Source organism: Pseudopipra pipra, chromosome 7 (assembly GCF_036250125.1).
Source record: "Pseudopipra pipra isolate bDixPip1 chromosome 7, bDixPip1.hap1, whole genome shotgun sequence".
Classification (NCBI taxonomy): Eukaryota; Metazoa; Chordata; class Aves; order Passeriformes; family Pipridae; genus Pseudopipra; species Pseudopipra pipra.
Genome location: NC_087555.1, coordinates 18390073 through 18417759, shown reverse-complemented (window position 1 = coordinate 18417759; position 27687 = coordinate 18390073). Strand labels below are relative to the sequence as shown.

The window sequence follows — 27687 nt, the reverse complement described above, 5'->3', positions numbered from 1 at the left end:
AGATAAATGTGCTAAATAGTTAAGCACTAATTGGTTTTAATAAAGAAAATATAATATTATGCTTTAAATCAGTTGTTGAAAGTTCTGTGATGTCATCTTCCCTTGGTGGTCCTCAGAGGTGGTGGAATTGTGCCTGCCTCTCCCCAGACTCTCTGTGACTGAGCAATCTACTGGAAAAATTTTGAGGGAAATGAAGGGACTGTCGCTTCAATGGAGCTCGCAGTAGTGTGGATTAGAAAACACAGATGGGCACAACTACAATAAATTCAGTACAGCTTTAAAACAAAGGAAACAAGGTTAAGCTGTATTACACCTTAGAGAAAAAAAGTGCCAAAATTAGAAAAACAAATTAAAAGTCTATTGGACCACAAAATTTAATATAAGAAGAAGTATGATATATATATATATATATAATTAAAAGTAAGTAATGAAATGGTAACTGAGCAGAGTACTACCGAGTGGATTACAGCTGAGTCTAATGATCAGCTAAAAATTGTGTGCCAGAAAAAGATAAGAAAACCATTCTTGTAAAACAATCAAAAATTGGATTTCTTGTTAATATTTTGCCATTTCATGGCTATCTCATTGTTAATTATATTGACATTTTTGAAGAATTTATATGTGCTTTTTACTGCACACATGCCTGATCAAAAGGCAAACAGTGTACAAGCTGTAGCCTGCCAGTTCTGAAAACCACTGTGCACAAAGCAGGTGTTTGATCCACATGCAATACACCTACTGCACACAAGCATACTCTGCCACATGAAGGTCTGTATTAAATAATTCTAGTCTATATTTTAAAATTCTGTACTTAACAATTTTATGATTAATTAATATTAAATAATGTAGTTATTATTTTATATTAAATATTCCATATAGGCAATTTTACAAATTCCTTATTTTTCTCTGTAATTAAAAAACACAGACAAGAAAACAACAGCAACAAAGAGGAGTCTAAGAGGTGTATGATGGTGAGTACGAGCTCTTTCTTCATTTCCCATGAAAGTTGAGAAGAAGCCATTTCCCACAGCACTGGGCAGATGAAGCAAACGAGAATCACAGCCTGCATGTGCAGGCATGGGGGCTGCATGTAGCATCAGGCTGGTGTTTGTGGGTAAATTTACAGCAGGAATGGCAGGATTGCCTCAGAGCCAAATCCAAAGAGAATTCCTTAGATTTTCCACTTGCCATCTCAGAAAGAGAAAAGGCAGCTTATCAGTACCATGCAAATTGTCTTTTAGTTATGAAATCACTCCTGCCAGTTGTGTTTTGGGGTGTAATTGCAGAAGCGGATTGCAGCCTATCTGGGCATACCTGCATGAATTTCAGTCAGTAAAGTGCAAGCAGAAATAGCATAGAGAGGGCTTTCATGCCAGCCACTCATCTACCTCTTCCAGGTCACAAACCTGATTGAATAAATGGCATAAAATTAATGCCACCACCTTGTTACTGCTAATACTGCTCGAACTAGCTGCATTACCACTAGCATACACTAGTGCTACATCTTCTACAGCAATGTGTGCACAGCCTTCCCAGTATACCCCAGGCATGACCTCCACCTGGCCAATGGCCACCTGGCCAATTTTTAAGCTAGAAATGGAAGCAAGCCATAGCAACCAGAGAAACAGCAGTGCTTCAAAGAAACCTCTGTACTAAGCCCGAGATGAACTCTGAGACAGTCTTGAAGGAGAATTGAAAAATACGGAGCAGGTGTCCACCTCCAGATTATCTGTGTCTAGAGTTTCACGTACAGTTTAAGCTGGCATAAACCAGCACTACTGCTAAAAAAACACTTCCAGGTTCCATCCTCTCTCAGCTGCTTATATTAGCCCTTTGCTCCTTTCCTGCCTTTGCACTGGCACGCGTCTTCGTGCAATTGCCCAATGACCCGCGTGCTGATCAGGGTGAAAACTGATTGCTTTTCCCTGCAGTAGCTTCTCCACAGCCCAGCTCCCTGTGCAGCCGTGCAAACACCGTGCTGGCAGAAGGTGTGGGCAGCGGGAACAGGGCTCGACAGGCAGGGGAGGGGTGTGCCTGCTGCTTTTGGCAGGCAGGATGATTTAAACCTCCTGGACGCATGCATGAAACTGTATTTTCCATGTTGAAAGGTGGTGAGACAACATTGCACACCCTGTGATGAGATGTAAAGAGACAATTCAGATGAATCCTTTCAAGTCTAAAACTGAGTTAAAAGTTGCTATAGCTGCCTTTATCCTTTGCCAATTGTTGTGGCTTTACAATAACTTAGCTTGTTAGCTTGTTAACTTTTAAATATTTTCTTTTTCTGCCTGTTCCTTATAAATTGAAGAAGTCTGAGATGAGGATTGAGCAATCCAGAGGTAACTTTTGAGTTTCTCAGGTTGAATTTGCTGCCTCAAAAAGGAGGGAAAGCATAACATACTGTGTGTTGGCTCACTGTTTTGTATCTTATTATGACCACTTAAGAAACTCTGATTATGCTGGTTCCTGGTTGTTTCTTGAAAATATGCAGACTAACTAGCCAGAAGGCAGAAAGAGTACAAGCTCCAAAATGCACACCTTGTTGTAATAATTCCATCTTCACAATAGTGTAGCACTGGGCTTGGACACTTCTCGTGCAGGCTCCTTTGCTTTCTCTCACTTGTCCTCTAACAGAGCAGGTGCAGTTACATGTTTTAAACAAGTGGCATGTTAACGCAGTGCCTGGTGCAGACTCTGCACTCCTACTCTTGAAGTAGGAAATATTAACCACCCCCTCATTTCTCATGTGCTACTGGAATAGTTTTTCTTTCTGCAACCAGGGTCTAAAGTCACACATGATAAATCCCAGCTCTGCAGATACATAGCTGTGGACAAAATACCTGGACCAAGCATGCTGGGCAAGAGACCTCTGAATGCAAGTGTTCAAGTCTCTGAAGAAAATGCCTATGAATCGAGTGATTTAACATTCAAATAGATTTTTAAATCATTTGACTAATTGGCAATTGCCTCAGACAGAAGGATAAGCACTTAAGTCACAGCATTTAAGAGACTAAGTATGTGGCACTTCTCCTCCTCCAGAGCATGAGTTTCCTGTGACTGTGTTTGATATTTGTGTGTTCTTTTAAAATGTGGCACCTTTGACTGCAGACTTCTCCAGGCTCACCAGCATATCAGTTCATAATAAAGCACAAGCGCTCTCAGATCAGACAAGAAGGGCCTGAAACTTTTGTAACCAGGGGAAGCCAGAATACTGAACCTGTCAGATGGGCAAAACGGGGGTCACCAGTGCCCACTTTTTGACTTTCTTACCATCTTCATGTACTTGTTGCACTGAGTGCTTAAGATGTTGCTGAACTTTACTCCTATTAAGTTATTACAGTTCAGTGAAATGTATACTTAAGTACAGAAATGTATACTTGTGCTTATGCTCCACTGTTTTGACTGGTTTTTACCCTCTCTTGTACCAAACTATCACACCTTGGAGGAATGCCTCTGATGTTCATTAAATTACTGTATTTAATTAATCAGTAAAGTGTTCTTCCATGATTCACCCTGATACCATACATCTTTGAGATGTACAATTAATGTATATGATTCAGTGTGACGCTGTGCACCTCTTTGTGAATCACTGTACTACACAGCTGGTTTTATATGGCAGATCTACACATGCATGTAACAATAGTCAAATATGAGAGATAGCAAGGAGCTGTGATTCTCCAGTGAATGGAAAATCATAGTGTAGTCACCTGTAGATGACCTGGGGAGCGCAGAGTAAAGTGGCGATAGGCATTGAATCTTGCACGATACTGATACAGAAAACGTGCTGTCACAGCCATGTGATGTGCTTGCCTCAGTAGAAAAATTGTTTGGCCCCCAAGTCTTTTGAGTCACTTCCTTTAAGCATGACAGCCTATTTTCAATTTGCAAAAAGTTTTCTGCAATGGCAGAGTACTTCAGTGCCATTTGGCTAAGAAAGGATTCATGTGACTTCAGAGGGTGGCGGTGGGTTGTCTCTCTGTTTCATTTGTGAACTGGGGTGGTCGTCCTGACGGCAGCTGGGGAATATGGACAAGGAATGGGAGGGTTATAATCGCCAGTCAAATCCTCCTCTTATTCCACATTCCTAAAAGGAGGACTGCCTGTAGGAGCACAGCCTGCTCCCTTCCTACTCCTGGGCACCTCCAGACCTGCAGCCACAACAGCTTGGCAATCCCAGAATTTAAAGATGCTGCATCTTGTGGAAACACCATCCCAACTCCAGTGGCACAAGAACAGTGAAGCAGGGTTTTTTTTAAAGTTACCACCTTCTGGTCATTTTGGTACACAATTTAGCCATACTGCCTGTCACTGACGCAGGAACCCTGGATGAAGGAACTTGTGCTTTCAAAGCTGTGGCTGCGGCAGCGCAGCCCCGTGCCTGGACTCCCTCCACCTGCAATGTCCGGGCTGCACTTGTCAACTGGAAACACCTGAGCAAACAGCCCTGCTTGATCCAGAGGCTTTTCCCAAGTTTGGCATGGCTGACCAACAAGTAGACTACCACTCAGCCAGAGGCCATCTGCCCTGGTCAGCCCAAGCCAGGAGGGCCAACTGTGTCCGGGGGGGGCATCAGGCAAAGCACTGCCAGCTGGTCAAGGGTGGGGATTGTCCTGCTGTGCTCTGCACTGGGGTGGCCTCTCCTTGAATATTGTGGGCAGTGTTGGGCACCACAAGATAAAAAAGATATAAAGCTATTAGAGAGTGTCCAAAGGAGGGCAACGAGGATCGCGAAGGGCCCTGAGGGGAAGCCGTATTAGGAGTGGCTGAGGGCACTTGGTCTGTTCAGTCTGGAGGAGACTGAGGGGAGACTTCATTGCAGTTACAACTTCCTTGTGAGGGGAAGAGGAGAGGTAGACACTGATCTCTTCTCTGTGGTGACCAGTGACAGGACCCCAGAGTATGGCCTGAAGTTGTGTCAGGAAAGGTTTAGGTTGGATATTAGAAAAAGGTTTCTTCATCCAGAGGCTGGTTGGGCACTGGAACAGGCTCCCAAGGGAAATGGTCACAGAACCAAGCCTGACAGAGTTCAAGAAGAATTCAGACAACACTCTCAGGCACATGGTGTGACTCTTGGGGATGGTCCTGTGCAGGGCCAGGAGTTGGGCTCGATGATCCTTGTGGGTCCCTTCCAATTCAGAACATTCTGCGATTCTATAATTCCGTGAAGCCGATGCTCCGTCCTGCTCGCCTCACGCCAGCCCCACCACAGCGTTCAGCGCCCCGTAACCCGAAGTGTCGTGGACGAGGGTGGGGGGCACGCGCTGCCCCCCGCCCGCCACACCCGCACCCCCGGCCCGCGGGGCGGAGGCGCTGCCGTGAGGCCGCTCCGCGCCGTCCCCGCCCGCCCTGCCCCGGCCCCGCGCCCCCTGCAGCCGGGGCACCGCACCGCCCGCACCCCCGAGGCGGGGCGGCCGCGCCTCCCCGCGGGGCCCGGCGCGGGGCGCGGGGTGGCGCCCCTGCGAGGCGGCGCGGGGGCGGCGGCGGCTCCGCTCCCGGCTCCAACCGGAAGCGCGGGGGACGGAGCGGGAGACGCGGTCGCGACGGTTGCAGCTCCCTCGGCGGCTCCGGGATCGGCGCCGCTCGGGTCCCGCCAACCCGGAGCCCCTCGGGAAAGGTGAGGACGGCGAGGCGCCCCCCGCGCTGGGGGCGGCGGCGTGGTCGGTGCGTGTTCGGCCGGGCGGAGGGAGGCGACGGGCAGCCGGCGGGGCCGGGCCGTGCCAGGGGTGTCCCCTCCGGGTTGGACGTTCCCCGTGCTGAAGCAACTCGGGAAGCCCTGGGGAGGGAGGTGGCGCGGCCTGACCTTGCGTCGCCCCCGTCCCGCCGCCCCCGACAAACCCCGCGAAGGCAGCGGCGCCCACGCGCGGTGGGACGGGGGTCGGGAGACGGGCCGAGCCGGGAGCACCCGGGTGGGCAGGCGGGACGGCCCGGCCGCGAGAGGTGCTGCCAGCGGCGGCCGTCCGTGGCGGCGGGCAGCGGGCAGCGGGACACGAGCAGCGGGACACGAGCAGCCGGCGTCCCGCCAGGGGCTGCTGCCCTCGGCCACCCCTGCGCCGCTCAGACCGCGTTTCAGGCGTGTTCACTTCACGCGCACCTGCTGCGTTTTGCTGATATTTTGGGCATGAAATCCCCCGGGTTGGGCTTTGAGGTGTGTCTTTCATTCCCTCCATTTTTTTCCTTTTCTCCTTCATTTTTAAAGTAAACTGGCGATCTTTGTTTTTGCTGTGTTGGCTCAAGTTAGCTCGTTTCTAGCAGTATGCCCTTTTATTAAGCACGCGTGTGTGTGAGCCATCCATTACCCCTGTATCCAGCATGCTCTGCTGGGAGTTTTAGCGACAGAGCCATCGGGAAAGCCATGGATCATTACTTTTTCTAAGTTCCAGAAGCAGAAATAATTTGAAAGCACTGGATTAACTGGGTCACTGCCTGAAAGCATCATAGCTTTCCGCTGGAGGCATGCAGTTAGATGTTTTCAGGACTTTGTCCTTAAATTGTAAGTCCTTAGAAGCTTACTTGTTTTATCTATCAGTAATGTGCTTTGCATACTGGTGTCATTGTGTGAATAATGGTAACCCTGGAGAGCCTGGCTCACTGACGGAGGGGAAGGCTGACAAAACTAAGGCCCGGATCCTGCAGTCTGGCCTGTGCCAGGACTGAGCTTTGCTATGGGCCTGGATGCAGGTTTAGCTGCCTTGTCTTTCTTGCATGCATGTGTACTCCTGTCAGGCATCACTTACAAGGTATAGTGTAAGTGAAGTGAGCAGTTTAGGGTTTTTCTGAGATAAAATGTTTTGTGTTTAAAGCAAAGCCTTTAAACCCTTCAGCCTCTGCCATTGACACAGCTTGGGTTGAATTCTTTTCCTGAAGTACTCAAACTGTTTAGGCTGAGTTGAGCCCTTTTTCTGTAGCAGTGCTTATATAAATTAAATTAAAATTAGGAATGTTATTAATGGAAGTTATGCATAATTCTTAGGTTCTGACAAAGGACAGGCTCAAATGTTGTTGCTTCCGTAACTAAGGTAGGCAGAGCCATGCCTCCAGTCTCACCATCTGCAGGGCTGCTGCTCAGTCTGATTAAGAAAGTTTAGGAGTTGTAGGGGCTATTGACTTTATTTTAACTTCTTGGGAGATTAGAAGATTAGAATATGTTTAATTTGGAGTTGTACTTGGAGTTTGTTTGCGTCTTATCCATCAGCAGTTCAAGATATGATTAAGGGTTTTTTTATTTCTAAAAACTACTTTCTGCAATATCTCTTGTAGCTTGATATCACTGTAATCCCTTTTCTGTTTTCTATTTGGACAAGACAGTGGCTAACCATGTTTTGGTGTTTGAGGGTGGAGGGGTTTTTGGACTTTTTTGTTTGTGGTTTTTTTTTTTTAAATATATATTTTTAAAAAGACTAAATAAACATGCTGCTGAAAAAATCCACGTTGATATGTTCAAGGACTGTAGGCCATGCTGGATACAGAGGATGATTTGGGTCTAAAAATGGATGGTCAAAGATACTGAAAGCAAATGGGCTGTTTTGCCAAATAAGGAAACTTGGCACATTCGGCTGTGTATTTTAAGATAGCACAAGTGTGGTGTGCTACTACTTTATTGGCAATATGTTGGCAGTGTGCCTTCCTGAAAGAAGCACTGAATCCTGCTTCGTGGAACCACACAGTGAAGTGAGGGCAGCGAGTGGTGTGGTTGTGACCCTTAATAAATTACAGAGGGTGTTCCTGAAGTAATTGAATGCTTGAGTAGCGTCAGGTGCACGTGCAAGATGAGGGATGCAATTTTCAGTTCCGCAGCCACGCACCAAGCAAAATATGAGTTGCAGTTACTGTGCAATTTGTGCTGAATTCTTTCCTGCCCCCTGCCTCTAGCTTGTAAGTCCCTCAAGCAGAAGTTTTCTATACTTTGGGAGCAGTAGCTGAATGGCAAATAGAAGGATCTTCTGGTTTGTATGTGGAATAAAGCAGAGTGTTGGTCATGGCAGCACTTCCTCTAATTGCAGCCTGTTTGTAGGGAGCTGTGAGGTACAAGTTCTTCCAGTGTCACTGTGGTAAGATGCAGGGCAGCCTTCAGGAGGGTTGGTGTGCAACCTGTCTGCCTAGGTGCTTAGGGGTTCCCTCACTTTGTGGAGGCCTGGGTGGAGCAGAAAGTGTGGAACCTCAGCATGGTCAGGCCCCCACATGGGTTAATCCCCTAAACTACTGTAATCACAAGAAGCCAGTGATGGCAGATGGTTTCCTACACCTACATTTTTTAGTGGACTGAACTGAGCTTGTGGTGACATAATGGCTTGCTGCAAAATGACTCTGTGTAATGGAACTAACATGTTAAAAACTAATGTTAAATAATGTCAAATGATTACTTGAAATGTTAAATGCTGCCAAAGGCAGCTCAGATATTTTACTTTTTGGTATGAAATGAACAGCTTCTAACAGCATGCTCAGTAAGTTACCATGAGGGAAAAGAAAGACCCAGGAGAAGATGGAGATGTTGCTGCAAGATCACAAGCTCGTGTTAACCATTAGAAATAAAACAGAAAAAGGAGCAAGTGCTTTTTCCTCCAGGAAGATCCCATAGGAATAACTGAAATAACCAGCAGTTGAGTTGTTTCCTGTAGCACCTGCCATTCACTGTTTCTGAACTGTCATGTTTTCATTTAGTCAAGAACAAGCAACACAGTCAGTCAATGTAGCGTTCCCCTGGCTGCGCAAGGATGGTGGCTAAGCACTTGAGACCATGTGAGTGTGGAAGGACAGTGTGGGTGCCAAACCCTCCTTATGCTGTGTATGGGAGAGTTGCTGTCACCCTGGCCCCCAGTGCTGCAGAGGACTGCTCTCCTGGCTGCCGAAGTGAAAGATGTGAAGAAGTGCCACACATTGTTGGAATGCTGTGCTTGTTTCAGATGCAAATGTAAGACTGTGGAGTTAACTGAAATACCTGATCTATTTTTTTCCTCTGAACCAGTGGTATAAACTCTGATTGTTTAAGAAGGATGACAAGTTAATAACTGTGCAGATTTATCACGTGCAGTTGTTACTCTAAACAGTTGTTTTCTTAAACATAACAAAGAGATTGATCTCTCTAATTGAGGATTAACTAGCTTGCATCTGAAGACATGGAGTAATGTTTAAACAGGTCTGTTGTTTCATCTAGAAGGAGAAAATGAACTTAGGCTGTTGTTAATTACAGATCTCCAAATAAAGAGTGTCCCTTATAAGTCTCCTCTACTTTCTCTGGAAAAAAAGCATCTGGAAGAACCTGATACAAACCAATGAATCATTCTTTAAATAATAATAATTTATTGTATGCTGGTGCCTATAGCATCTCTACCACTGCTTGAAAGGAGGTTGCAACCAGGTGGAAGTCAGCCTCTTCTCCCAGGCAACTAGCAATAGAACAAGAAGACATAGTCTTAAGCTGCACTGGGGTAGGTTTAGATTGGACATTAGGAAAGATTTTCTTCACAGAAGGGGTGACTAGATACTGGAATGGGCTGCCCAGGGTGATGGAGTCACTGTCCCTGGAGATGTTTAAGGAAAGAACTGGATGTGGCACTCAGTGCCATGGTCTGGTTGACAAGGTGGTGTTTGGTCATAGGTTGTGTAGGTTGGACTCGATGATCTCAGAGATCTTTTCCAGCTTAATTTATTTTGTGATCTGCAGCTGGTTGATGTTGTAGGTAAATTTGAAATTGGAGAGGTGTTTAAAGGGTGAACAGTAGCTTCTGCAAATGCTTGTGTGCCGGGCAGAGCATTGCGAGTGCATTAATGTTTAGGTAAAATCTGAAGCACTAAGGAGGACCCATCAGAAAAGTTCTCACTTGTGTTTGTTGTCTCAAGTGTCTGGTGTGCATATTTTTCTGTGCTGGTGTAACTTCCAGAAATCAAATAATTTACTGGTTTGTATGAGTAATTTGGTTCTTCTAGGTGAACAGTAATGTTAAATAATTTGACAGCTCTTCAGAGCTATTGAATTGAGATAGGCCAGAAATACTTGCTTCCTGTGATGTATTTTTCAGTTGGTTTTCTGTTCCTTCTGCCATCCCAAATGCAGCCATCTGTTATCAGCTGTTCCCACTTCCCTGTTAAATTTATGGTCCAGTTAAATTATGGTGGATATGCTTTTGCCTATGAGTAACATCACTCTTCTAACTAATTTTATTGTCAGTAAGGATATTGTTCATTCAAGTGTAATTACCCACGTGCGTAAATATATGCAGGGCTGTGGCCTTAAATTGTGAGGTCTCTGGTTTGGGAAGCTGACCTTTTTTATTTGTCTATAAAGTGTCACATATGCTTGAGACGCCATGTACGCAGCATTAACTTGGGGTAACTGCCAGAGTAAACAGAGCAAATGAGCTTTTGTTTCTGAAGATCTGCTAATTAAGCAGCACTGGCAGAGAGCAAAATGTTGAAACTGGCTTCACTACTCTCTTAGTTTGTAGGAGTGACCAATTTCTTTTCCTTTAAGCTTTCTCTGAAGAAAATGTATGCAGGACGGTGCAAAAGATGACTCTGGGATGGCAGGAAATCTTACATCAGCAACAAGGTTAAAACAAGAACAGAAGGTCACCAGGAGACTTTGGGCACTTGTATCAGGGAAGGGGCTGCAGAGCACTGGAAGAATGAACTTTATTTCATATCCCACTGATAACCCCCACTCTGACTCACAGTGCTGGGGAGAGAGAATTCATGTTCCCTCCCCGAGAGCTCTGCAGGCCGGCCGTCAATGAAAGGCTTGAAATCCGCCCCTTCCTAAAATGTCTTCTTGGAAACATAGTCAAGTTGTCATGGTCTGGTCAGCGTTTGCCTTTACCTTTATGGGTGGTCAAGTGTTATGAAATTAAGCAGGCAGTTTCAGGAAAGGCTTGATGTTATCTTATGCTATATGTTGAAAAGTGTTAGTATCTTCTCTCGTTTGGAGAATAGCTGCAACCGAATAGTGCCAGAAATTCATGGTCAGATGATGTCTCAGTTTTAATCAGATTAGCTGCACAATAAGGAAAGACAGGGGGCAGATAATGTCTTTGAGTTTCTTACAGAAGGGACTGGCATAAAGGGGTTTTGGCTGTCAGTAGTACTGGGTGTATTACAGGTGCATTTCCCAGCTCTGGACAACACATAATGTGTGGATTCCATCTCAAAAAGCTCTATAGAATGGAAACTCCAATAAGACATAGTATGTTTTGGTACTTTCATTTACCATTGAAACTGGGCGTGTAGTTTTCACCAATAACCCAATATCTCGGGTTCTTTTTTGGCTTGTTTCATTCAAACCCATTTCTCATTTTATGCTGATAAATTTACTTTCTTTAATTGCAGGTATAGTAACTTTTGGTGGTAATTAAAACTTTGTCTGAAATGCATCTGAAATGATCCTATGGCAGGCTTGCAGATGGTTCTAGAGGATGCCATGTCCTGCAGTCCCACTAAAGACCTGAGCTTTCTGATCTTACATCATTAAAAAAGGAAACGTAAAATTAGTCATTCTTCATGCATTTAGGTGATAATATTTCTTGAAATTCTCTACAGCCATGAGCTTTATCACCGTGAAATCTCGGAGAGGGACGTTCTGTTCCCGTCAGCAGGCTTGGGATCCTCTCTTGAAACTGCCGACACCAGTCTTGGCACGGGCTGCAGAATTTCACATATTGTAACACAGATCAATTACCTCGTGCTTGCGCTTTGTTACAACACGCAAACAGAACTGAGTCACTCGGGAAGAGAGATTTACCACGGCCAGGTTTTTCCACGTCCCCGTGCGAAGCACTCCGGCCTCGCCCCGGGTTTGCGGTGTGTCGCGGTGTGTCGCGGTGTGTCGCGGTGTGTCGCGGTGTGTCGCGGTGTGTCGCGGTGCCACCGCTCGGCTGCCGGAGCGCCGCCTGCGCGGCCGGGGCGGCGAGTGCCTCATCCCTGGACACTGCGGCGGGAGCGCGGCGTGCCTGGCGTGCCTGAGCTGCTAGGCAAGCTCCGAGCCCGGAGCACGCTTCCTGTCTGTCGACGCGCTCCGCTTGCGACGGGCAGGGCAGCGACCTGCCTGCCTCTCGCAGAGCCACTTTCAAGGTGTTCGGGAAACGTCAGTATCCCTTTGAGGAATACTTTTAGTCGTTTCTGTCTCCCAGCTGCTCCTAATAGCTTGTGCAAATTATGCAAACGTTTGCACAGCCTGTTGGAGTGCAAGTTCCCAGATTGTTTTCCTCCTGTGCCCTGTGGATTTTACTTGTAGCGTGCTTGTGATTCTGATTTTGGGGTGTCTGGGCATGGGTAAGAAGGTCCGTAAATCCTTGGAGAATGTGTGTTAATGAAAGCTTTTCTTTTCACAGGTTTTGCTGTGGGATATTTTGTCATTATGAGATGTCGTCTACCAGTGCTTCATTTGTGCAAATTAGATTTGATGACTTGCAGTTTTTTGAGAACTGCGGTGGAGGGAGTTTCGGGAGTGTCTACCGAGCCCGATGGATTTCTCAGGACAAGGAGGTGGCAGTAAAGAAGCTGCTCAAAATAGAAAAAGAGGTAAAAGTTTACTTTCCATTCACTTTGTCTGCTGTGGTAACGAGAACAAAAATCCTTTCCTAGTGTCTTCCATCCTCTGGGTAATGCAGGCAAACTACCTTGGGCTTTTACTTTGTTTAATTACAAAACCCTGTAAGTGGATGATGTTAGAGTTGAGCGGTCTTAGCCGAGGGGGCTGATTTAAACCATTATTGTTTTTACTGTTCACTGTTCTCTCCCACTTTTTTTATTTAGCAGCTCCTCAGAAGGAGAGCTAGCTGTGTCTGTGGAGCTAGTAATTTCCCCTTGATACCAGCAGACATGTTGCTAGGTAGGGAGAGGTAGTTTTCACTGTCATGGCCTGATTCTGTTTTCTCCTCATGACTTCTGCTCTCTTAAGGGCTGTGGTTCATATCTGTATGTTCACTATAGGCTTAACATTGTCTCTTCCCTGCCTGCTGCAGGTTTTGATCTAGGGCTCCATAGCTCCGAGTTAGTCGTAGCCACACTTCAGCTTGGTCTTGCAATGAGATATTTTTAAGACTAACTGTTCTACCAGTCAACTCTCTAACTGTTCTACCCTTGTGGGTATACTAAGATTGGTTTATTGTTTTTTTTTGGGTTTTTTTCCAAGATTTTTAGATTTGCCTAAAAATCCTGTTCACCCCTCAGCTTTGTACAGTTCCAGTAGAGGCATGGTGTATGTGGTCATCACAGTGCTCTAGCCTGCCTGCTGGTCACCACCACAGATGGAGCAGTGAGGACACAGCAGTCTAGTGATGGACAACACAGTTAGTGGACTGCTGTTCCAGCGTGACTGTTTCTAACTTGTATACAATATCCTCCAAGTATTTTAGGAAGACAATTACAAGCTGGAGGACAGCAGAGCAGTGCTAGGAATAATAGGCTTAGTAAATAACGAGACACCAAAGTTCATCCACTGCTGCAGCAACTGAGCTGTCATGATAACACCATGCTTAGTGATGTGATGAGAATGTTTGATCGTGATTAAGCAAATTACTGTCTAAAATAATTTAGAAGGATCTCGTGATTTTTCCAGGATGGTGGAAGATTTATACATTCTGTCCAATGACAGTTTGGACTGTTCTCTTTATTTCTATTATTTGTTAATATCAAAAGATAGACAAAGACAAGTAAAATTGATGCTATGCAGTATCAGTAATGTGCTCCTTAAAAATCATCTGGCTGGCAGGTCTCAGTAGTGGTCAGTGAAATATTGAATATGTGTGTTTCTGGTGGGATTACAGCTGTGTCTGTGATAGACTTGTACTTAAAGCATTTTTTGAAAGTAAATTTAAAAACAATATTACTACATCTTGTGATGGCATAAACCTTAATGGAATGGGAAAGGATGGAGAAAGGACAGTTCTATGTATTACTTGACACAGTTGGACCATTCAACAAAAATATATTCTTTTAAGACAGCCCAATACAAAGTTCAGCTTGTAGTAACAACACAGATTGTTCAGCAGGAAAAGGAAATCATATGGTGGAAAGAATTTATTATAATTTAAGGATTTATTTAGGGATTAATGAAGACTTGCAACTCATTAAGAGGTCATATCATGGTACTGTTAGGCAAATTTGGTTAAATGTCTTGCATATCCAAATGAGGATCAAGTCATTTGTAAGAACCATGTGTGCTTTATCTTGGTGTGTGGCACTGGGTGAATTGTTGTTAGGCAGTAGGTGCAGATGTGGTTCTGTTGTGTTTAAAAGAGTGTAAATGAACTGGAAGGGCAGCCCAAGGGGATTTGCAAAACACACTGAGTGGAAAGTTAGAGATGGTGGGGGTGTCGAAAAGGGGTGATGAATGTCATCCCTCAGGATGAGTTGACAAAAGGGGAGCAAGTGTCTTCCAGCACAAATTTGTTTATTTTCCTTCAGATTGGTTATCATTTGCAACTTAAACTAAACAAGATAGGTTATGGCTGGGACCAGGTTGGTATGGGCACTTTCTCTTGAAGGTTTTCTGGGAAGGCAGTGGAGAGGCAAGTGGTGATTCCTTAAATAAGTCTAGCAAGCTTTGGCAGAACTGTCTGTCAACAGTCTTGGAGACTTAGAAGTTAAGAGCTTGTTTACAAAAGTTGCATTTTCATATGGAAAAAATGGTGGACTCAGTTTAGTGCAAAAAGTTATTGCAAGAGCTAATGGTTGGAATTTGTAGCCAGACAAATTAGAATGGAAAAAGAAAAGCACAAATTATCAGGAGTGAGGATGAGTAACACTTGGCACAGACTACAAATGGAAGGAGTGAAGATGGAGGATCATTTTCATCTCTTTGTCTTCTCATTGAGATGTCTTTTTAGACAGTTGTTTTTGAGCTCAACACGCAGCATCTTGCTGTGTTATGGTGGCCTGTGCTCTTCCAGAGGCCAACCTCGGTGGCCTAAAGGTCTCTTCTGTCCCTAATGGCTGTCATATGTTTCCATATGTAGTATGTTCCTCTATAATGATGACAATAATGAACATCTGTAACTGAACTGCACTGCACTGAAAGTCATGGTGAGTCAATGACTGTTCTGATAACAATACAGAAATACCTTGCTGTAACTGTATGTGTTTAGCAGATATTTGGATGTATTTAGTCCAGAAAACTAATTATTGCTCTTTCTGGTGTATTTGAAAGGAAGTGTCCTTTTAAATCCATGACTGATTGTCTTGTATTTCTGTTAACTGCTGCCAGTAATCCATAACAACTGATCAGAGGGAAAACAGAGGAGAGTTGTGAAAAGCTTGCTCAGAGGAATTTCATGCTAGCCAAGACCAAGGGCACAAGCCAAGTCAATAGAGCTGTGGTATCATTCTGCAAATATGTTGTAGCTGTGTGTCATTTTATTAAACAAGCCAATCACAACCAGCAAAGATCTTGAAGGTTTTATATTAGTCAAGGGGCTAACAAGTGCTAACATGTGAAACAAGACAATTTTTGTTCCAGCACAGCATACTAAAATATGTGCTTAGAAAAACTTATAAATATTTGGAAGAATGTTGCTCAGACAGATTGCTTCAAAACTCTTTAAAATTTGAGAAATACCTCTGCAGGGCATTAAGTTTTTATAGACAGGCAGTAAAATGTGACTTTACAGGAGGATGTGTGTGTTTTTGTGAATAAAATACACCTAAATAGGTCTGCTGAGAAAAATAAATATGCTGCAAGGCCTTGACTAGAGTAGCAGATCTGAAACTGGGCATGACTTCTGCTGAGTAAGTAAAACATAGAAGTGTGGCCTGAGCGATTAAACAGGAGTAAAAACAAAATTAAATTGCCGTTTTACTATCTAGTACAAACACTCTAGCAGTTTTGGGTTTTAAGCAGGGAACAGGAGTTCCTTGTGAATTGTTTTATGGAAAATCAAACTGTTGGTGTGATGTTTGTGGTGCATGTGGTGGAGTAAAAATGCCTCCTGTAGTAGGATCTGTGCTTTCTCCTTTTGCCCTAAGTGGTAATTGTGTCCTCTCATGGAAGAAAATCCCATACCTACTACTCAGGAAGTTATTTGGCATTTTTGAGAGTGATTTATATGAATTATTGGATAAGCCCATAATTTGGCTCCCACTGAAATGAATGGGAGAGATTGGGCCCAGCGTCCTTATTCTGCAAATTGCTAGCAGTTCTTTTGACTCCATTATCTTGAGCAGATAACTGCTGGAGTGAAGTGTTACAAATGTTGTTTTATGCCTTGCCACATTAGCTTTTCACTAAAGAGCACTCACCTCCTTTGATTGTACATCTCTGAAGTTCACCTATTATTTGTCACTGCTTTTGAAGGCTGTGCTTTTGATGGCAGTTTGTTGGCAGCTGGAGTGTTATCTGGAGTGTGGTTCTTCACTAGGAGATTTATTCCTGCTGGAATTTCACCTGAAATCTGAATTTAATTTTAATATCACAGCTTTTTGAAAGTATTCCGTGGTCCATGAGCTGTCTCTGTGCTATTGATGAGCAACAGTATTGCATCTGGTTTGCTTGCTTCAGCCATTACAACCATGGTACTTGGGTACAAGATCATTTGATTTCATGCAGTTCATAGACTCCTTCATGGAGTTCATGGACTCTTTCAAAATGCTGGCAGTGGTCTGTGCAAACTGCAGGAGAGTGGTGGAAAAAAACTAGTAAAACGCAACTGTAATCTTATTGGGAAATACTTAAATACTTCTGGTAAACTAAGAGAACTAACTTGTGGATAAAAGATGTTAAATTGAGTAGGATTAACTATGCATGCTTTGTTCAGTCATGTCTCTGTAATGCATTTAAGTTTTATGAGACTTAAAAATAAAAACATGTTTTCTCTAGTTTTGATGCAGTATTGCCTGAAGTCTGGCTACCATGGAAGTTAATTTTATATTGTTAGGGTTTCTTATATGTAATACATGTGCAGTAAGCTTTAGGGGATCTTTTAATGCTTCATAAAAATTTTCATGTGGAATATAATACAGCATGTTCACTTTTTTATTTTTATGATCCACTTCTGAAAAGAACTGTCCAGAAAACATGGATTGTGCCTCTACCTTCTGAAGGGGATGAGTTAAGTCTAACCACATGCATGTCACTTGACTTACCTCACTCATGTTTGTAGTGCTAAAAGTGAGCATGTGGTAATTTTAATGTGGGTCATGAGAGTAAAGACTGGGAATGACTTTCAAGAGTAACAAGAGAAAAACAACAGAGTAAAATAAAGCAAACCAAACCAAACTGAAATTGATGCTTAGTCCTGACAGGACTAAAAATAGTAGACATTATTTTTGCTTGTGGTTTATAGCTGGTATGGGTGCCAGCCTTGAATATTCGACTCTCCACACTGAGTCCTGGCTGTAATGAAGGGCAGATTTGACACTTTTTATTATATTATTAGCTCTTTCTAGGGGCTCCTATCCCCTTACCTCTCTCATGTTTGAGTCATCTTGTATTGAGAGTGATTCAATGTAATACCTGGTTCCGCTCACCATGGCGGGAATGACAAACCCCGTGTTTCCAACTAGTGGTCCTTTGGTGCAGGTGCTAATGAACAGTGAGAGAGGGATTAGAGTGTGGGCTATGTGAAGGTACACAAAGTGTAGGAGTCAAATATGTGAACTTTCCAGAGATATCTGCACCTATATGGAAAAATCACAAAGTTCACAGTAAGCGATTTCATGGGAACCGTTCCAACCCCATGTTAATTTAAAGAAATACTGCTGTATCTTGTTAACAGCTAAAAGGAAGTAAAACTATTTATTATACCAGAGAGGTGTCTTAAAATGTCTTAGTTTCTGTTTTACAGAGTAGTAATTTTGCAGGATTTTCTGTTTGTTTGGTTGGGTTTTTTTGTTTTGTTTTGTTTTTTAATTTGGTAAAGAAGTTGGCTTAGAGCACTCCTTTTGGTGCTAAGGTATTCCCAGAAGGTGTAAAGAGGATACTTGGAACCCATTAGAGACTGGAAATTGTCAAAATTGCTTCAGATGCTCCAGGTGTTGTGTATATCTTGCAGAATAAATAATTTTGAATAGCACAGACTTCTGCAATAAATCTCTGACTGATTCTGAGTTTGCCTTACTCTTGGCTTTCATTCACGTGGTATTTGCTGGAGGACTTTATTTTGTAAATGCATGTCATATTTCCAGGTGTCACTGCATGAGATTTTCTGTGTGCTTTGGGTAAGACTGTGTTGTAAGCATCTAGTGGCATATGGGTTGCAACCAAAATATTTTCAAAACCCCTTTGGTATTTGGGAGACACCAATATAATGAAAGTTGATGTAGCATTGCCAAGAATACAATTATTCTTAGGAAGAACAGGCTTTAGTTTAATTTTGTCTGTTTTAAGAAACTTCATTCCTGTGTGTCTGCTTCCTAAAACAATCTTGGAAACGTAGCAATCCAGACACAGAAACATATTGGTCTGTATTTTGCTGTATTTTACTGTAGTGGAGTTTTTAACTTGTGTATTTAAACATTTTTGTACCAAGTTTTTCATTAGATGAATAACATCTTTGAGAGTTTGCTTTGTGTAATTAATGAGTATTCGTAGTACAAGTTGTGTGGCTTACTAATTTTTTTGACCCACTTAATTTGAGATTCTTACTTACACAGGCTTGCATATACACATTCTTTTAAATCAAGCCAATTTTGCGTTAATTTGATACAGACATCAGTGAAACTGGCGTGTCAGGACCCAGACTGGCAATCTGTGGCTTCCAAAGTTATTTTGAATCAGTTGAGACATAATAACTGCCAGTGTTGTCATCTTAGCTTGCAGTAAATGGAAAGTAATTTCACAAGTGCTGGGAATCTTGCTGTAGCCATATTTAAGAAGTTTATCCTTTTTTTATAGCTAAACTACCAGGTTTTTACTGAAATTGTAAAGAGTCAAGTGCACATGTCCTTCTCTTGACTGGTGGCAGCTTTGAACAGTTGGTACCTAAATAAATTTGATAAACAGACAAATTAATAAGCTAAGTAGGGTGCCGTAGGTATGTCTGTTGATTCCTTTTGCTTGTCTTTTGAATTGCCTTAAACTTTGTGTATGAGAAATGAAATTACCTCGCATTTGCTGCTGATCAGGAATATCAGTACAGCTGCCATAGCTTGGTGGAGTCACAAGAACATACTGTGTGCCTGATCCCTGGGTTAGGAATATCTCTGTGAGGTTTGGACCCTTTTACCTCAGTTATCTTTAATTTTGGTGGTGAGGTTTTTTGTGTTTTGGGTTTGGTTTTTTTTTTTTTTTTAGAAGGTGCAACCTCTGCAGGTGAACGAGTTTTTATGCCTGTTTCCTACAAATTATGAATAAATTTTATTTAGAATAGGGAGGAAATCTGTCTCTGATTGTTTAGAAAGCACTCTTTCTTATCCATTTTGCTATCCACAATACGCAGCTTGTTAGGATATTATTAAATATTCTTTAGTTTTGTAATTAGTTTAATTCCATCATATATTGTCTTAAAAAATATTCTGTCAATCTGCTGCAAGTTTTTGTTTGACAGTGGGTTGCTTGCGTTGCCAGTAGATACTTAGCTGCAATTAAGGGTATTTTTCCTAGGGTGGTTTTTTTCTTCATTTTGGTTTGATTTGGGGTGGGGGGGAGAGTTTGGTTGGGTTTTTTTGTTTGGTTGGGTTTTTTGGTTGTTGTTGTTGGGGGGTTGTTTTTATTTTTTTTGGTTTTTTTTAATTTGTTTTTAATTTTGCTCTAGATATGTTTCTCCCTTTTCTGTTTTCTTTTTGCATGGACTCAGTTGTTATTTATAATTTGAAGGAGAGGTTGTGTTGCTTATTTTTCCATGCCAGCAACCCTTAACATTAAATGGTAGCTCTTTTGTTTCCCCTCCCACGACATTCTCTGACCCCAAGCTTCTGTTGAAGCGATTAACTGCAAAATGGTATTTTTGGATGTTTAAGCTGTCCTGAAGTTTTTCTGTAGAAGAGATCCTTTTTCTTCAAAGTGGTGTTATAAGTTGTTGCAGGCTCCAACAATTGAGGGTTGGCTCAAGATAGACTTATGTAGACATTTATCTAAGTATGTAGTTTTCTTAAAACAAGGTTGCAGTAGAAAATTGCAATGGCAGATGAGTGATAACTTTAGAGATAGTGATTGCATGTTTGAGTCTTGAGTGCTTTGACGGACAGCTGACAATTTGTCTGTGACCCATGTTGAAATCCGTTGGTGTTGCAGTTCCTGGGGGTGCTAATTAAAGAGCTTGCACTGACTGCAGCATACGAAATGATGAATTCCAAGAGTTGCTGTTGAGGTGTGTGGAAGTATTGTTTGAATATGACACAATGTCTGGATTGTTGTGTGCCTGTATGATGGTTCAGGTGAAGTTGGGGATCTGTGCTGGAGCTGATGTGATTCTGAGTCTGGGACCATCAGTCTCCTGGAGGGCATTTTCCACAGGTTATTCAAAGCTGAGCCACGACTCTGGTTGGGGTCCCCAGACTACCTGCCATACACATGGTAGCAATGGAATCTTGGGCAACATATTTCGTCCTTTTAAGAGGGCAGTAAAATATTCGACAGGACTAGATATAGATAGGCCCTACTTTACTTGCCCCTTTTTTTTTTTTTTTGTCCTTAATTTTACGCTGTCTGCATGTGAGTTGTTTAAGGGTCTGGGGCAAAAATTTCACTGAAAACAAAGTTGAAGAAAAAAAATATATATCCTAACTTTAAGGCAAACCTCAAAATCAGTCTTTTTAGTTGTCATGACACAACTAAGACTGTAAAAGTTATTTCGTATTTACCTATTTCCACTTATTAAGGTGCTGATAGAGAAAGTTTCCTTTTTAAGATGACAATATAAACAGTAACAAGAAACATTCAGACCTGTTTATGTTAGCAGGAGGCTACGGAGGAGCCCAGAGAACAGCTTTAGTGTTAACTCTTTCTGTCATATTCAGTTAACTGTGCAAACATACCAAGGAGATGAGGCCAGTAAGGACAAATATGGAGCTGCACTTCTGATCTAGCTGCCTCTAAACTTTTTAAATGTTTCATCTGTTACAGTTCAGCTACTGGAGAAGAATCATATTGGCAAATACATGTTTGTTTACTCGATTAGTGTTTAGAGAATCTACATTCTGCATTATTTCTATTTAAGAAGGTCAGCTCCACTGGGAGACTGGGTGACTTGCACACAGGAGGGGCCTCCCTATGGCTGCACCTCCTTGGCAAAGTAGGGCCTGGCCCCTCGGTGTCACTGAAGCGGAACAGTGCCACATACCTCCACACTTCTCTTCTGCCTCTGATTGCTTATGTATTTTACTCCAAAACTTCTGAAAATTGGGGTTCCTTGTGGCTAAATGATGTAGGCAAGGGAGAGAAAAAAATCATGTCATGATATACACACCTGACGAAATACCTGTGGGTTTTGCGTATTGGACACCTGAGTTCCAGTAGCCATATCAAAAATAAGTAAGCATGGGTTGTAAAAACCCTTGAGCTGTTGTAGGAGAAGCGTGGAAGCTCCTGGTAGACACCAGAAGACAAGATGCAGTTGCTTGTACAAAGTTGCTCTTGGAGCTGGGAAAACCAAAGGGCAGACATGCAGGCTGGGCAGGCGGCAGCCTTTCAGTGAAAGCTGAGGCGCTCTGCAAATTATTGTCTGGCAAAAGCAGAATAGGAGCGATGAGTAGGTTGTTCTGGAAATTTGTTAAAATAATCTAGTTGCTGCACCCTCGAGTGAATGACTGACATTTTCCAAGAAGTTATCTTTTCCTCTTCCTTGGAAGAACAATAAAGCAGAGAAAGTATAGAGCATGCCTGTCTGTGGTCAGAGGGGAAAAAGCACAGAAATCACTTTTTGTCTAATTATATAACAAGCTTAATTTTAGTAATACCGGTTGCATTTGAGGCAGTCCTGTCAAAGATGATGGCTTATAAGTAGTGATTGGTGGGTTTCAGTTTTTGTGAACTGTGTACTTTTAATCTCTTAGGCCAAAGAACAGGCTTTTTGGTCTCTTTGTGATGATGTGTCTGTGAATGCTGAGGTGCTGCATGTGATATAAGTATATAGCAACAGATGGCTAAAATTCTGAGCTGTTGAATTTCTCTTTCTTTTGGATGTTGCCTTGCTAGTACTCCCTTTAAGTGTTTGTGAGGGCCTTAAAGGCAAATAGAAGATCCAGAACCCTGCTTAATAGGACCACACATTTTGGAGTTCTGCTCTTAATTTTTGCTTTTTCTGTTGTTTATGTATTTGTACCAAAGTCTTTATTGTAAAATACTCTTTCCAAGCCAGTATCTCATCTGTCCTGTGCAGAAGTTGGCAGTAATATGGTTTCTGGCACTGTGTCCCAAGTGGTTTACTCTGTTCCCATTGCAAACCACTTCCCTGTAAGCACTGTAATTCTGGAAGGAGTCCTGCAGTTTTTCACCAACTGGGAATAAGGCTCAGTCCTCCTGGGATAAACAAGCATTCTGTTGTTACTTAATAAACTTGAAATTCGCAGTATGAAATCTGCCTTTTCATTACTGTGTTTCTGTGCTGTACTGTGAGAAGGGTTGTCTTGCCTGCCTGTTACAGCTGTTAGCAAGAGGAACATGAAGTAACAGCCCTAACAGGGTGCCTGACTCAAGAAATTCAGGGCAAGTGACACTTGATTCTGTAGCAACACTGACATCGGCTGTTAGCTCTAGTGACATGGTCATTGCCTTGAAACTGTGACCTGAGTTCCCTTTTTGGGAAAGGAAGGACCTGCAAAGCCCTTTCAAAGACCAGGGCAGCTGCTTTGTTTGTCTTTTAAAAATCTGTATTTCTGCCTTTTTGCTTGGTCAGTATTTAGACCCATTGAAAAAGTAAATGTGACATGGGGACTGAGATCCTGCAGCTAGAGCTCCTTTATAATTACATATTCAGCCACAACCGCACAAAGGAAAATGAGAGTCCCTTTTCCTTTATGTACCATATTTCGGTTTTCCCTTAGGTTTAAATTGGCATTTTGGACTACGTTTGCTCAAGCCACTGAAGAGCTTATCAGAAGAGGAAGGAAACAGAGGGAGGGAAAGAAAGATAGATTTCCAAATGACAAGCTTTTGAATAGTTGAAGTTCAATCCCTAAAACAAAAAGTGGAATCTTTTTTTTTTCTAAATAATGTGCTCTACAGTCTCACCTCTCATCTTGAGAAACATAAAAGAGCGAGCAAAAGAGATGACCCAAATCACAGAGTCCTTTGAAAGAAGAAATTCAGCTGTTTTGAACACTTACAATCAAAGGAAGTGGTTTCCCTAATTACATGAACTATGTGAAAGCTCTCAGAATAGCTCTTCCACCCCAGGATTCCTTGCACTTTAGAAGTTTGCATAAAAGCTCACATGGAGAATCAGATGCAAAGTGTTTGATTCAAATTTTATTAGGCAGAAGTGAGCATACGTTCCTGTCTCTGGGTTTGGCAGCTGCTTGGGTTTGGACCACAAGCCTGGGTTTGATGGATTTCAGTCCTATACTTTTAAATCTTTCACTCTTCAGGTCCTCTGGTGAGACACCCCTATCGAGAAAAGTAGAAATGAGAAAATGGACAAGGGATAGAGGGGTCCCTTTGTGAGCTTTCAGTTGAGGATTCTTCACCCTTATTAGGCTGTTCATTTTTGTGAAAAACCATCCCTGTACACAGCTTTTAAAAGAATGAGGAATTTTGCTTCCTCACATTTTAAAGAAACTGCGTATCTTAAAATATATATTTGGAAGAATTGGGATCATAATTCTACAACTTCAATATTATTCTAGCACCACCACTTACTTCAACCCATCAAAATTCTGAACTCACTAGAGATTTTGAATAAAAAAGCAATATTTTCAGAAGGCTTTTACACCTCATGGTCTCTTTCTGTACGTACACAATAATAAAGGTATGTTAGTCTAAACTAAACAGTGAGGAAAAGATGCAGGACACTTCTAAAGGCTTAAGTTCTCTATTACTGTCCTTGATAATACAATATGGAATAATTAATGGTTGAAATATTTTAAAATAATATTTGCAAGGTTTGCAATAATATGCAAGACTATCACACTTGCTCTGCACAACAGTGACCTCAGAATGGTATCATATTCTCCCCTTAGAGCCCACTACAGTAATTATATCCAGATTTGCTAAAGACAGAGATAATTGGTAAAACTGACCTTGAGGAGAAATCTTGAAACCCTTCAAAGTGCAACAATTCAAACTCAAGAAGGAAAAAGGCAGAAGGGTTATGACTGTCTTCCGGATATATGGGATCAGCCAAACCCTCTTTATAGTAACACTGTATAATCATTGCAAGGTACCACTAACTCTTCTTGAAGAGAAGAAATGTTTCTCTGGGTCTTTTTTTTTCTGCCAATACTGCATTTTTCTTTCGTCCTTCCCTTCCCAGGCAGAAGGAAGGACTTTCCCTGGAATCAGGGATTTGTCTCCTCGAAGTGAGCACCCTCAGCAGGCCAGCAGCACATGTAGAAAGGGAAGGAAAATGTCATGTAGCCATACAGCATTCTGATAGGGTGGAAAAAAGTCCTTGCTGAGCTTTCTACAGAGACGTGTCTCAGACAGCAAAGCTTTGTCATCAGTATTGCCAGAGGATGATTTTGTTTGGATGAAGGAGAATGCCTAAAGTCATTCCAACCTTGCTTGACCTGAAGGTGGCATGGAAAATTACATTTGCTTGTGTCTGATCGTTGATGGGAGCTGATGTCTTAGACGAGGTTTTGCATACCTCTGCCTTTGGAAAATGGGAAGCTGTGGAGTATGGAATGCTGTTATTCTTCCGCACCAAAGGACCTGTTGAGGGTTTGAATGTGCTCTGTGCCACCGAGACATCATGGAGCTCCTGGGCCCTGGATCCAGCTTGTGAGCTCAGTTGACTGTACTGAACTTTGCAAATATAATCCTTGTCATGCTCGGAGCATAAATCAAGCAGTTAGTAATTGTGCAAGGACCGAGGCATTGCTAGATTAGGAAGAGATGCAACTTCTCCATTCTGCACTCAGATTTAGACTGGAATTGTCATTAGCTGCAGCATGATGCCTTCTCTTCAGCGTTTCAGGTACAGCTCAGAGTAGGTACAGAGAGAGGTTTTGTTGGATTCTGCACAATGTGGCCCCGGTCCTGAAGTTCCTGTAGGCACATGTAATACAGCGTTCCCACTTCCTCTTTGCTGTTTCATTTATTGCAGGTCCTCAGGAAGCACAGTGCAGGTTGATGGAGGAAGTCAGTTGTAACCACAAAATAATGATCTCCATTTTGTAACTGGCCTCTTAAATGTTACTAATTTCCCATTAGGGTATATGTATGGTGTTCCTCTGATAATGATTTCTGATGTGTCTAGAATTTTTCTAATAAAATGATGAAAGAGAAAATTCAAATCAAGTCTGAAGGTGCAGATTACTGGTGTGGAAGTAGAAACTGACAAATGGAGAAATGCCCAAACTGAACATGGTTGCAAGAGGTTCTTTCCCCTTACATGTCTACCCTAAAATAGATTGTGTTGCATTGTACAGTATTATTGCCGTGCTGTTCCTTTGCATTCAACTGTCCTCTATTTGCCACTTTTCCTGCATCTGTATTCTTTTAGAAATTTTTGTCTCTTCATGTGTGTGAGTTAGAGCAGTTCTCAGAAATGTTTTGTACATGTTAGAGACTGAGAATTAATGGTATGCATAGGCTGTGATTTTTCTACATTTCCAGCTCTCCCTAGAGGAAATGCTCCTGACTGCGTGTGCTCTGTTCACCAAACCATTGTAAAGGAGTTGGAGCACATCTCAGGCTTTGCATTCTCAGTTTGGCTCATTATTCAGTGTTATTCTTTCTAGTGGGTTCAAACTGCAGAGCCAAGGCTGTGACACAGACATGGGTAGAGGTTACAGTACCTCTAGTCATTCTGTCCTAACTTTGGGGAAGGAACTAGCTTGGGATATTGTTGTTTCATGGAGAAGAGCAATGAGAAAATCATTTGACTTAATTTGGTATCCTGTGGTGGTACAAAACCCTGCGAATTCTTTGCTCCTTGTAAGTCTGTTCGTGACACTCAAAGCAACTGTCTTCATAGGTCACTCTGTAATCAGTCTCACTCTTCTAGATAGGTTCTTCTGGATTTCCACTTTCTGCAGAGTTCAGAGATACTGGTATTCAAGTTACTACCTTTTAAAAAAATTATTTTGAGGCTGGCCACTCTTCTTACATAACGAGGATTAGAAATGAAATAGTTGTTATTGCCATATCTGTGTAAGCAGATAGCTATGAAGAAGCCTAGATAAGATAGGGAGTCCTGTGTACAAGAAATTCATCAAAGAGAAGTAGGGGAAAAGCTGAAGTTACATGTCAGAAATATATAGTACAGTCATACTAATAAATGTTTGATGACATTTAAAAGCATTTTTAAAATATTGGTAGTTTTCCTCCAAGGTTTTTATCTTAGATGTTGTTTCATTTGAATTTTTCTTAGTCCTAATGGAAAAAAGATTGAGCTATCATGAAGGTAGCCTGAAGAATCCCAAGAAAAAATAAACAGGGGGTCCATGTTTCATAAAGGTAAAAGCTTAAAATTTCAGGATTTTTGTCTAGTTTTATTTTTTGACCATCGCTACCCAGTAGGGGTAGCATCTGAGCCAAGTTTCTGAGTAAAATACAATTTTCAATCTTAGACAAAGAAGAATAACTTTTCTGAAAAGCGGGTAAGGAATTTATGTGCTGAAACTTTAGTTTTGTTAGAAATGGAGATTCTGATCCATAGTGGTCTAGGTGGTAGTGTGGCATAGACAGAGACCTGCTGTGAAGTATGCTGTTCTGGCTGTTGCTTTATGGGGTGGTCCGGGTTGAAGGACAGTGGTACGTAGCTGGAGAAGGTGCAAGTCAGGTTTTGGTGGAGTTGGAAGTCCTGGGTTTCCAGAGGATGTTTTTGCTTATGTTGTTGTGAATTCCAGCTAGGTGAAAGGGAGATCTGGCTGTAACCTGAGGAAGGATGCTTACTGCTTAAGTTTTGGTAAAGAGAAAGAGGACTTGGTGACAGAGACAGCTTGCTGCTCTGGATTCAGAAGGAAGGTGATCTGTTGCAACTGCGTGGTGAAACCAGAACTGGAAGTAGATTTGTGGTGAAGATTTCGCCACGATTCATGGTGGATTATTTGGACAGTTTTACATAAAAACATGATGGGTGTCATTCAGGTAATGCACAGCAGTCAGAGACTCAGATTATGGTGACAACTCAGGTTCCTGAAAAACTTGGATTTTGTGAGGTTGTGTTATGGCGAATGTAAATGTGACAAGAAAAATGCCTCTCATCCATGGTGGACTCTCAGTTACTTCAGCAGAGGAACATCAGTAGTTGGCAACTACTTTCTCTCCTTTCTTTTTATGCCTGCTGGTCGCAGCTGGAATTTCTGTTTTGAAAGTTTTGTGTCTTTTTTAAGTAGGTGGATTCCAGGTAGGAAGCGATTCTTTCCTTTTCTGCAGGGGCAGGTCATTTTGAGAGCCTCGTATAGAGCTCCGGTAGCCCATGTGGGAAACAAAACCATGTGTGATTTGCTGTTAACATATAACAGCAGGGTAACACATCTTGCCATGTGCTGTTTTCATAAGAGTGGGCTCAGCCTGTCTGGTTGAGAAACGTTTTCTGGAATTATGACATTCACTATGATTCCAGTAAGAGGGATTCCCATCAAGTGCTATCCCTATCATTAGCTACAGTAGGTTGGATTTATCCACTCTAAGACAGGCTTTAAATGAGTGCTCAT

The 27687-nt window shown here is 42.4% G+C and overlaps 1 protein-coding gene across 6 annotated transcripts in view; it reads left to right on the top strand.

Moving 5' to 3' along the window:
* Positions 1-5454: 5454 nt before the first annotated feature.
* Positions 5455-27687, top strand: part of MAP3K20 (mitogen-activated protein kinase kinase kinase 20) — a 97956-nt gene continuing 75723 nt past the window's right edge. For 4 of the 6 annotated variants that reach the window (XR_010431936.1, XR_010431935.1, XM_064660816.1 and 1 more), the window contains exons 1-2: positions 5503-5614; positions 12321-12510. Coding sequence is in view for 4 of the 6 variants with exons in the window: in XM_064660816.1 (XP_064516886.1) it covers positions 12352-12510 (159 nt within the window). In the remaining 2 variants the exon portion in view is untranslated. Of the gene's footprint in view, positions 5615-11965; positions 12074-12320; positions 12511-27687 lie in introns of those variants that run through there. The other 2 variants (XM_064660815.1, XM_064660814.1) reach the window with 2 other exon arrangements.